We start from the raw sequence: 12,604 nt of genomic DNA, 5'->3' as shown, positions 1-12,604 counted from the left end.
GGAAAACAAACCCACAGGCAGACAACATCTAGCAAGTTCCAGTTCCAACACTGCTTTCTCCGCTAGATTAGGTGGCAGTTGGCAGAAAAACTAATACCCTGAAAGTTAATTTGCTAGCTGCCAAGTCTGGTATAGAAGAGTCAGAGTCTGCTGCTGCTTCAGAGAGTATTTTACATACACTTTGAGGATGCTGGTTTCTTGGGAAGAGAGAAAATCTGATTTCTGGACTGGAGTATATAAGCAGTTGTTGCCAAATGCAACTTGGGTCTGTGGTTTCCAAATTTTGAGATGTGAAAAAGAATGATATAGTCTGTGATGGAAGCTCTCATCTGTCTTATTCACCTTAGTGCCTGACATATAGCAACCATTAAATAAATACTTTTTTAATAGATGAAAAGATAACTGGACAAATAAGTGAGCAGTATATTTCTTAATGGAAATGGCAGATGAATTCATTTTAAAGAGTTTCTCTGGGTCTTTGTGATTAAAAGCCTAACAGAAGACATAATTGATAGTGATCTTTCAAATGCAGTCAAATTTTACTTAAACAAAATCAACATATAAAAAAAATGTGTGTTCACAAAACAAATAAAGGGTGATTATATGCATCACAATCACATGGAAATATGCCTTACTATAGAGGGTTCCTAAATGTGGGCCCATGACAATTTTTCAGGTTCACAGTGAAATGAGAAATATCAGCTCAGTGGATTGTTCTTCATAAGGCTAAATTAATCAATTTAAGATACTGTCCCTTTTAAAAAAAATCGACCTTTCCCCATTTATGTAGTTAAAATACTAAACAAACAAACAAACAAAAACCATAATGAACCGAATTTAAGCTAGCTATTCCTTTTTAATACTCTTATTTGCCAAAATAAAGTTGGGGAATCTGTATTGGTTCCCCAGGTTTTTTAGAGTGTTTTATTGGTTTGTGAAACCCAAGTATTGGAGACCGATTCCATTTTAAAATAAAATTCATTTTTATAACAGTATAGAAATATTTTTTAGAAACTTACATATTGAGTAAAGGAAGAGAGTATAACCTTGGCCTTAGTTATCTATGATAATAACAGCCAACAGGTGTTAAGTGGCTACTCAGTGTTGAGCACTGCTCTCTGGTTTTTTGAAATGTATTAACTCATTTAAATTTCATAGCAGCCCAGGAAGGAAGAATTATTATCCCCATTTTACAGATGAGGAACTCCAAGCAAAAAAGTTAAGTCTTTGCCCCCAAAAGCACAAAATACAGCTAGTAAAGTGGTAGAGCTGGGAATCAAACCAGTGGCTCCATAACATACTTATACAGTCTTATATTAAGAAACTGGGCCATATGATATTACAATCAATAAAAAAACATTGGTTGTTGTATTCTAATGACCATACAAATGGAGGTTCAATCACCATACATAAACTCCTATCATTTTATATTTAAATCGGAGTCCCTCCCAGTCTTACCTTAACAATCCAGTTCTTGATGACCTATTTTTAGCTTCAGTGTTTACACAGACACTTGCTTCAAGCAACATCCTCATTTCTTAAACTCATGTTTTGATTAGCAAATACCGAAAAAGAAAACAAGAAAATATATTTTCAAATGGGGCATTTCAACCAATTAGGAGATGAAAGCATACACTCAGATTTAGTTTTGGGATTAAGTTAATTTAGGGGCAAATTCAACAAGTAAACACACAAAAAAGTGTACTTCAGTTTACCTGTTTTTAAAAATAGGCTAAAGTATTAAAATTCCAACTTCCAAATGTATATACCCACCCCCAACAATAGGTTCTTACTTAAAATGAGATCACATACTTCTCTGCAGCATCAGAACTCCGAATATAATATCATTGAGGCAAAGAGGCAAATTAGAAAGTAAAATTCATGACTGATGAATCAAACCAGATGTTTTGACCACAACAAAAAAAAAAAAAGAAAAACTTCCAAATTTTCAGCAAATTGAATCAAAGACAGTAGTTTTGTCTTTCAAAACCTACAATACTCTTGGTAGTGGTTAAAATGATTGTTAGGATAAATATGGGTTTCCATCATCTTATCTTCTATTCAACACCATTTACCGAAATATTTCACTACATTAAGGGAGTTGTCATTTTAGTTCGACGGTAAGGAAAAGAAATTTTAAGACTAAGAAGTCCTGGGTCCCTCAGAGAATATCAGGGATTGAAGAGGCTCTGGAGTTTCGGCAGTTGAAGGAAATTTTGCGGATTAACATCTCCACCCCTCAGTCCTGGAGCTGAGGTGTGCACATCCAATCCGAATACCTTGTTAAGCATCCGGGACCCTAATTTCTGACACTGCAGGTGACTCCTGCACAAACTCTTGTTTCAACTTGCTGGCTTCTGCTCAAGTACCCATCCCTAGTCCACATGCCCTAGAAAAACACAGGAACCAGTTCTAGGACGTAGTTATCCAGCTTGCACCCCACGTTCCTCCCGAGACTACCCTCCCGCCTCAGCCCCCGCCCAGCTCAGCGGGACCCAGCCCACTACAATCCGGCTGGGTCTCTCCAAACTTCCCCCGCCCACTGGATCCACGTGATCAAGACACACCAACCCGCTCCACGCTCCACCAATCAGCAACTACCTCCGTCCTGAACCCAGTTTCCGAAGCTCCCCCTTTCAAAAAGGCAATTTACTCCTCCCGCCCTCAGCCACGCCCCTTTCCCCCACTTCCCTGCTCTGCTGGTCCCTCCCACTTCCCCAACTCCCCACTCCGCCCTCTCGCTCCCGGGCTTCGCCCCGCCTCACCCTGGGTAGCGCGCTAGCCCTCTTCTCGCGAGACCGGAGCGTCCCTTCCCCAACGCGGCGGCCGTCCACCGCCTCCTCCCGTCCTCCCACTTCCCTCCCCCCAATCTCTCCACTCTCCGGCTCTCCTCCCTCCCTCCACCCCCTCCACCCTCTGGGCCGGATCTCGTCTCGCTGAGGCGGAGGAGGAGAAGGAGGAGGAGGACGTTCGGCTTGCGCAGTGAGATGTTTGTCCGTCGCCGCCGCCGCCGCCATCGCGGAGAAGCGCGATAAAGGGAGCTGAGTCGGGCGTGAGGGGGACCCCGCGGAGCAGTCGCGCCAGCGCAGCCGCCCCCCCAGCCGAGCCTCAGCCGCCGGAGCCTGAGCCGCCGCCGCCCCCGCCGCGGCTGCCCAGGGGCCGGCCAGCTCCTCAGCCCAGCCCGGGGGTCGTGCCGCCGCCCCCAGCGTCGCCCCTCGCCTGCCCGCCCGCCTTAAATGTGACACCGGCGCCTCGGAGTGCGACCCAGAGCCGCGGCCGGGAGGGTTCGGGCACCATGTCGAATCTGAGCAAAGGCACGGGCAGCCGGAAGGACACCAAAATGCGGATCCGGGCCTTTCCGGTGAGTCTCTGCTCGGCCCCCGGGACTCCGGGGCCGGGGGCCCGGCCGAGAGCCGCACGCGAGGCCCAGGCTGAACTCCCCCAACAGGCCGCAGGCCTTGCCTCCCCTCCCCCACGCCGGCGGCCGCGGGGCGCGAGCCTTCCCAGCAACCGGGCGGCGCGGGGCCCCTGCGCGGTCGCCCTCCCGGGCCTGGCCGTTTCCTTCGCCCGGCGCCGCGCCCCCGCCCGGAATGGCTCCTCCAGCCGCCCCGCGGGCGTCGGCTGTGGCCGGGACCCCTTCCGGGTCCCAGCACGTCCCCCCCGTTCCTGGGCTGTAGCCCCGGCCCCTAGCAGCCCTCTCGCCTCAGTTCCCGGGACTGCCAGCCCCGCGGGGACGGGGACGGCCGAAGTTCTCCGTGTGCGGGGGGCCTGTGTGTAACTTTTCACTGTGGTTTCGCAAAATAACCCCGCGTGCACGACGGCCGGCCAAACCCTGGGGGTGATGCAGGAGACCGTTCTCGCGCGCGCTCTTCGCCTCCTCGGGAAGCGTCCTGCCATCAGCCTCCCCTCGACGCAGTGACAGCGCTTCCACGTAACGCTCCCGAGTCGCAGGCGGAGAACATCGGGTGTACGGAGAGCATCTTCCCTCCGCAGGCGTGCAGAGCGCTTGGCAAACCCTCGCGGACAGGGACTGCCCGCCGCCCCCCGTGGGAGGGTCGGGAGAAGCGAGCGAACACAAATGGGACGATCAATTCTCCACTTCTTAGCCCCGGAAGCCCGAAAGACGGAGTAGTCACCACCACCACCACCCCCCCCCGGGTTGCTTTGCTCTGTAGGGTTTGGTGACAGCAAGCGTATTCGGTTTAGACTCTTCGGCCTTGCGTGGAGCCGTCCGCGTGCGGTGTGGAGCACGCAGGGTGTCACTTTGGACGTGCCACTGATGCAGCTAGAGAGCGGCGAGCGAGGAAATGGACTGTTAAGCAGGGACGTGGACACGCTCGCTCGTGTCGCTGCAGGAACACGTATGTGTCCCGGTGGACGAACTAACCCTCGGACGGACTTTTAAAACAGCAGAACTGGAGAAAGGCCTCGGGGTTCCTTTCTTAGGCTCCCAGACACATGGCCGATGAGGAGGAAAAGGGGGGTGGTACTCACTTTAAAGCACGACTTTCCTTTGGTGTAGTCTGCAGCGAGGAAAGCCCTTACTAATAACGTAATTGCCGTAGTTGGGAAAGAAACCCCCACCCAAAGAATCTGACCTCTGACTTCTTAAAATTGAAAGAATACACCTGATTCAGACTTAAGGCATTTTAACGTAAATACTAATGTCAATGCATGGAGACTTCCTGCTTTCTGTAAGGCAACGTGGGGTATACTCGGGGGAATTCAATGTTTTGAAAGGATTTTGAGTCTGAAGTTTTTTTCCAAGTAAATGTGAGAAACTGCAAAGAGAGAAATTTTGACCCAAGAGCGCTCATAAAGCCCACTAGCATGTTTTCCCGTGCAGTGGGACGGTGAACTGGGTTTATGAATTTGTGACCATTTCTTTTAGCAGATTTTAGAATTACTTAGTATTTTAAATAATATTAGACAAGTTTTCTAGGAAAAGTTTGCTCTTTTGGAGTCTGAGTTCTTCTAATTCAGATTATTGCTAAAATGTGGAATAGTTCACATTTGGCATAAACTCATTTAATATTCTTATTAACCATTTGAACCTTTATGTATTGTCAACTCTTTGGTCACTGTTGCTTTGCTTGTTCCTGTCTGTTTTCCCATTTATTCCATTCATTCAACAGATACTGAGTACTGTGTGCCAGGCACTGTTCTAAGGACTTGGGATATATCAGTATAGCTTGAAAGACCAAGATTGCTGCTTCTGGGTCTTGTATTGTTGGGAGAGAATTTCGTTCTTTTTGTTGTTTTTTTTTAGTTGGAGAGTATAATATGTGATAGGACTGAAACTGATTTTTTTAAGTAGCATTATGGTTATGAGCTAATTTGGATCCTTTCTATCTCTTAACTTGCTGTCCTGTAAGTTTTTAAAAGTCCTTTAATGAAGTTTATGACTAGTGTTTAATATTCAGTACTCAATATTTGCTAATTTTTAAAAGCATAGAATTTTTCATTATCTATCTTATAATTACTAACATCATTCATAACTAGTTCCCAGTGAAAAGAACCATTATAGTTTTTTAATATGTAAATTTTTAAGCCACAGTTCCTGAGCCTTTATTAAGGATAGAGATATATGCCTTAGTGGTGTGGTAGTTCATATTGGTAGATGAGTACTTATAGACCTTAAAATTTTTTCTTCCACGTTAGTGATCTTTTGTGTAACTATAGTCTACATAGATTGCTAGTTAGAAGTAGTAAATACATAGTGTTCCATAAAGAAAAAGTGTTGTTTATGCGTGTACCTATGTACATACAAATGCTGTATTTTACATTACCCTTTGGACGTATAGTTACTATAATTTAAGGGAAATTATAGTTTAACCAAAGATCTGAAGTGCTCGTTTCAGATTCTGTTTTATGAAACTGATGAGTGAAATGTATAAAAATATGTTTGGGGATTGTTTTGTTTTCATTGCAAAAGAGAGGTAAGTGAACTAACAGGATATTTTATTGTCGTGTAAGCCTATTCCAGGTACAATCCTATCAATAGAATCAGGTTCCTCTTAGAACTTTGAATGCATATTTTAAGTGCTTTCATCATTGTTCACAAGAACAGAAGTTACGCCATGCCATACCATACCAATTTTATGTACAATTTACATTTTAAGTAGACTTTTTCATAAGATTTCAAGAGAAATTGGTTCTTTTTAAGATGGATAACAATAAGGAACTTTCTGTATTTATAAATTGTTTATAGAGGAAAAGTTTATTCCAGTTTTTAAGCTTTCTTGCAGTGTCCAGAATATATATCATGTAACATCTTTTTGTTTTTTGGGTACCCAAAGTAACAGCGAGGGCCACAAACCTTTTTTAAGGAAGAAGGCTGTAGTTGCCAAACTCTTGGAAACAACATGGATTTGGACCAGAGAGTGCCGCCCCCAGAAGTTCCTGCTCTTCTTTCCTTGCTGTTGCCTTGTGTCCCACTCCTGAGCCGGTGTTCCACTGTGCAGGATTATTTGCTGTCAGCTGAACCTTTTGGCCGTATCTCTGCAAAGCCATGCCTCACCATCTGTACTTTACAAGGTTTTGTCCACATGAGCTTGAGAAGTTGGTTGGATTGGAGGGGATATATTTGAATAGAAGTGCTGGCCTGTCCTCTGATTTGCCTTAATTGGCTTAGCCTTCAGAGTTTAAGACATTTTGAAAGTGATTGTCTTTTAGAGTGTGATCTGGAAATGGCTTTAGTTGCTAGTCTAGAGAAGCGTGCTAATCATAAAGAATCTGTGATTGTGATGTCCACTCCATTTTAGATGACTTGCCCCAGAGCTCCTCTACCCATGTGGCTCGGACAGGGGATGATGTAGAGGTTACTGTTAGATGGAACCCGTCAAGTGACTGACATTAGTAAGATTAGGTTTTAAGATTATTTTTGATATACTTAAGGGCACAAGAACTTAACTTCAAATGGGGACAGTTAATGTTTTTGTTTTTCTAAGCTACCTACTACTTGCCACATTTTGGGGAACAACTTTGATCTTTATAATAGGTTTCTCTCCCTTAGGGAAAGTAATTGTTGCCTAGAACTACCTGGGTATACATACAGGGAATCTGAATAATAGTCTCTCAAGTCACACAGGGTGGGGAATTAACTATAAGTTTGTTTTTCCATGTTCTGGTATTTCCTTATAGAGAAGTTCTGGAGTGAGGTGTAGCAGATTCATTAAAGGGTTGCTTACACTTAAACTGATTCTTTTTAATAGTTTCAGGACAGCTGGCTGTGTTGTAGCTGTAAGAAGTTGAAAAATAAGAGCATAAAGTGTTTATTTTGTATTATCTCCTAGATAGCAGTTCAGAGGTAGCTGGAAAATTATTAGTACCAATGTTGAATTTGAAACTATTTTTGATAGTATAGAATATAATGTGAGAATTTGGTCTTTTAAAGAGTGCATTAGTCACAAGGTTGATTCATTGAAACAAAACAGAAAGCTTCATTTGTTTGTAATACATCATTCATTCGTTTGTAGTACATCATTCATTCATTAACAGCATTAGTTCAGGGTAGGAAGATTTTATAATTAAGACTAGGAAAATGCAGTGTGCCTTCCCTCTGTGTTATAAATTGAGAAACCTTAGAAATAGTTTTTTGCTGTTATTACCATTCAAGATTATCTTGATATTCTTTAGCAGTTTTGCTAGATTTTTATAAAACTTGCTGGACAGTTTGCAGTTTTAAATAATGAAACTTGGAATAGTGCCCATTTGTCTATTGTAAAGTCAACAAAAAAGTAAGGGGGATACTAGTAAGAACATGCCACTGAGATGAAATATGAATTACAATTAGTGCCTAGATATTGTGAAAATTGTTCAGTCATAATCTGTCAAAGCGATGAATTCATTTTAGTAGCTTTTCTAATTATAACAGTGATGCATATTCATAATAGGAAACATAATAAATATCTAAATTATAAATAAATAAAAATTACCTGTAACACTACAGGTAGTATAACACTTTGTGTTTCCTTTTAATATGTCATACATGTGTGAACACACAGTAAAAGTGAGGTACTATATCAGTTTATATTACTGCCTTTAAAAAAATAGTATCATACTGTACATATATTTTCATGTTAAATATATTGAAAACATAATTTTTGATGACTGTAATACTCTGTAGAACCTCATTATGCTTAATCATTTTCTTACTGCGAGGTATTTTGATTAATACCAGTGAATCCATATTTCCTCTTATAAATAATGTAGCTGTGACCAGCATATAAATATTTGAGCTCATTTATGATTATGGAATTACTGGGCCAACCATAATTGATATGTATTACCAAATTGACAGAAAGATAGTAATAATAATAGCTAACACTTACTGAATGCTGTTCTCTGTGCTTTGCATATATAAACTCATTTAATTTCCACAACTCTGTGGAATACTACTATTCTCATTTGTTTTACAAACGAGGCCTTGAGAGGTTAAGTAATTTGCTTAAGGTCGCTGTAATTGTAAGTGGCAGAACTGGGATTCTAACCCAGACTGTCTGGCTCTAAAGTGATGCTCTTAAGAATTAATTATACCTCTCAAGGTTGTGTCATTTAACAGTGTAGCAGTGTCTTAGTCAACATACACCTTTAATGTTATAGGTGAAAATATAGTACTTTAATGTTTTAATTTGCATTTCTTTGACTACTTGTAACAAGAATAAGAATGTGGAGAGCCTGTAGGGAATTTTCATATATCTTTACAATAGTGTATTCAACATATCTATTAGGAATATGCTACAAAGTAAAGAAACTGAGCATATCAGTGAGGGCTCTGGGCTGTCAGGGTTTGAATGTCAGCTCCACTTCTTAACTGTGTTATCTTTTTAACAAGTTACTTAACCACTTCTAGTCTGGGTTTTCTCTGTAAAGTGTGAATACTAGTAGTACCTACCTTACAAGGTTGTTGTGAGGTATAGAAAATAAAGCATTAGAATAGTACCTAGCACACAGTTAGCTATTGCAGTACCAGTATGTAGCCATGATTATGCCACCATTTAAATACTAAAACTGAATGCTATTTTTGCAAGTAGCTATATGAGGATACTATACACTTATTTTAGTGATGCTGTGATTTTTTCGGTACAGTTTTAAAAACTTGCATTTTGAAAAGCCTACCCAGTCAACTTGTGAACGACACTAAGAAATTAGTCTCAAAGGATATAGGTTTGGTACCACTGGGGCACTTCAAAAGAATGCTACTGGCTCTTGGGGGAGAGATTCAAAAGAGAAGTTCCAGTAATGAGTCCATGTAATCATTGGAGTAAGTTTGTTATTGTATTGGAGGGCTAAGCACTCGTTTGGTATGTACATTCTAATACATACATTAAATTTTTACCTGTACTTTTTATTTCCTTCCAGTTTTTCCTCCCTTTCTCCTCCATCCTCCTTTTGTGTTTCACTTGTGAAATAGGTTGTGGTCCTTGTCAAAGTTTATACCAGACGCCCTTTTGAACCACAGAGCACTTAGCATAATGTTAGAAAGTGTGAGTGGTTACTGAGAGATTGATTAAATGAGAAACTAATTCTTTTTTTTTTTTTTTTTTTTTTGAATCAAACAGATTTTATTCAACTCTTTAGGATGAAGAAAACAAATGATATAAAATAAGTCATAAGAAATGCTCTTTGTACTACTATCTCAAACCATTTTCAATGTTTTACAAAATGCTTTACAGAGCAAATACGAAAAGCCACAACATACTCTTATAACTTTTGCTGCAATAAATGCAGCATTAACAAATATATAAGAGAAACTAATTCTTAAGCCAAACCATAGTAATTGGTTAATTTGGTAAGTCAGTGCAAGCAGCCTGGTCTCCTGAAACAACGATGGCAGAATAAAGGTAGAGTGACGCATTGGCAGTGACCTCGGGTTGCGCGTCAGAAGACTTGATCTCTCGTCCCATCTTTTCTGTGTACTAACTATACTTCACATCTGCTGCCTCCACCTTGGCTGCTTCCGCCCAGGCTGCTCACCTGTACACTCTGATCCCCTGCTTCACGTCTCCATGTCCTCAGCCTGTTCTTGGAGTTCTTAGCTTTTTCAACTGAAACCTTGCTTTGCCCTACGGATGCAAGCTAATTTTCTTCAATTGTGGTGCCTGTTTTCTTTATAGTCCTTGAATCACGGGGCCCACGTGCCATTGATTGCCACTTTCATCATCCTCTTGTGGCTCAGGCCCTGTGAGCTATTCTGTTGAGTCCTTCTACGACCCTCTCCTAACTTCTTACCTGTTTTCCCTCCATCACTGAAGACTTGAATACCTTCTTGATGGACATTCTCTCCAGTTTAAATCTTAACTTTATCCAAAGCATGTGGACATAGTCATTCATTTATTTGATTTAAAATACATTTATCGTGTGTACCTCCTAGGGGGTCAAGCATTAGATACACAGTGATGATCAGACAGACGTGGCCTCTTCTATATTTGTGACCTTCACCCTGTCTTGGAGGTTGTCATCCTGCTGCTTTAGAAATCTTAAACTCCAATATTGCCGTGTATCCTAGCTCCTCCATTTATTAGATGTAGGATTTGAGCAAATCACCTTTGCTGGTTTCCTCTTTTGTAAAAAAGAAAAACAATGGTACCTACCTCACAAGGCTGTTGTAAGAATAGAGTTAATTAATACATGTAAAGCTCTTACAGTAGTGCCTGGCATATAGCAAACATTATAAATAAATGCATGCTGTGATTATTATTTAATTATTCTATCATGTTGTTTCCTTCTCACATTAATGCCCTCTTGGATCTCAAGTCTAAGACTCCTTTCATTCTCCTACTGAATGTTCCTAGTTGCCCCTTCTTTCCTGCTACTTTCTCAGAGCAAGATTGGGAATATTAGCCAAAAGGACCTTGGATTAATCCATCTTGTCTGCCTTTACTTTTACTGCTTACATTTTTTAGGCCATTTTGCACTCCTGGTGAAAATTGCAAGACACGGTGGTCTCTAACTTAGCTGGACTCTCAGTGCCTCTCTGCAGTTTTTTTGTGTCCCTTGTTAGCTCACTCCTTTGCTGAATGAACTGCCCTGGACTTTAAACACTGCCCTTAAGCTCTTTAGTGAGAATTCCCTTACCACTCTTCAGAAAATTTAACTACTGCTTCAGTGTGAAAACTAATGTTAACTTGTGTAAGTTCCTTCAACATTCTTCCCTTTCAAAGTTTTATCCTTTAACCTGTGTCTTGGCTCATTCTCAATTCCTCTCAGGTCTCAGAGAAAGGAGGATGTTTCTTTTCCTGTCTTCTCTACCATTGTGACTTGTGAATACCATATTATCCTTATTCGTAGCCAAGAGCCTCAGAGAATAGTCTGTCCTTTATTAGAACACATTTCTTCAGATGAGAAAGCAAGTCTTTTTGTATTGATCTTTGTCAATACAGCCCAGTTGTATCCCAACGATGCCAAGTGAATGAACTAATAATAGATTCTAGTTTTTCTCATCTTTAAGTTGGGAACTATACTGATCTTTCTCATGGGTTAATTATGACGAGTAAAAGAAATAATGTCAGAAAGTGCTTTCTAATCAACAGTGGAATCGCTGACACATTTAAAATAAATTTCTAATCATAAAGTCAGAATTTTCACCTAAAAGTAATGTGTAGCCAAAGAGCATATATGCATAACCCGCAGACACAGACAACCATGTGGTGATGGATGGGGGTGGGGTGGGGTTGGTGGTAGACAAGAGTGGGGCAGGGGGTGTGCATCTGTAATAGTGTAAACAATAAAAATAAAGTTAAAAAAAAAAAAAGGTAATGGGTTTCATATGGGACAGACCCAGGAAGAGGAAAGTAAATATCTTCAGAAATCTCCCTCTGTGATAATTTAGAGCAGGTCCTATGCTGCTATTTGTATAAGTAGTTTAACCATTGCTTTAAAATAACCAGGCATTAATTCAGCCTTTTTATAGTTGAGGAAAGTCCCATTTGCACAGGTTGTTGAAGTTAGTAGGGAATGGAGAACAGAGCCAGTCGTTGCCCTAACCCCCAATACAGAGCTTTTACTGCTGGAAAGCATCACTGCTTCTTCTTAAGTCAGTTCTAAAGTTGAAAATGTAATTGAGTAAAACTTCCTAATTTGATTTTTCATTCATTTAATATTTGTAATCATTGAGAAAGGAATGGATTCAAATTTGCTCTTTAAATGACAGAGGCCTGCTACTAAGCAAAAGAATAGACTTCAAAGGATATTTTTACCAACTTTAAGAAAATACAATATTCTTTAGAGATGCTTTTCTCTAAAAGCAAGCCATCGTTGCTAAAAGGAATACTTTCACAAACTGATTGTAAGTCATTCTTATCTAAAGCAGCCCTTAACTGAGCAACACTTTGCCTCTTCTACTTGCCCCCTCCTCTTGAAAGTAATCATGAAAATTTGTTTTCCCTTTTTTATTTCCAATTTATTAATAGTATGTGAGAAGTGTCTTTAGAAGATTAGTAACTACAACTTGTTGAATGTCTACCTTGTGTCAGGCTTTGTTTTAGGTACTCTGAACTATAATTATCTCAAATCCTCAAAACAATCTTTAGATGTTATTACTCCTGTTTTAAATCTATCTGGGGCTCAGAGACCTAGTGTAATACATTTACACCTAGTAAAA

At 40.9% G+C, this 12,604-nt stretch overlaps 1 protein-coding gene across 4 annotated transcripts in view; it reads left to right on the top strand.

Moving 5' to 3' along the window:
• Positions 1–2,847: 2,847 nt before the first annotated feature.
• Positions 2,848–12,604, top strand: part of CUL3 (cullin 3) — an 84,219-nt gene continuing 74,462 nt past the window's right edge. The window contains exon 1 of one of the 4 annotated variants that reach the window (XM_090284672.1): positions 2,848–3,361. In XM_090284672.1, the coding sequence (XP_090140798.1) occupies positions 3,296–3,361 (66 nt within the window). In that variant the 5' untranslated portion in view covers positions 2,848–3,295. The remainder of the gene's footprint in view (positions 3,362–12,604) is intronic. The other 3 variants (XM_090284680.1, XM_090284689.1, XM_090284706.1) reach the window with 3 other exon arrangements.

This window comes from Furipterus horrens, unplaced genomic scaffold, assembly GCF_987537825.1.
Source record: "Furipterus horrens unplaced genomic scaffold, mFurHor1.1.pri manual_scaffold_1, whole genome shotgun sequence".
Taxonomy (NCBI): Eukaryota; Metazoa; Chordata; class Mammalia; order Chiroptera; family Furipteridae; genus Furipterus; species Furipterus horrens.
This window is presented reverse-complemented; position numbering and strand designations above follow the sequence as displayed.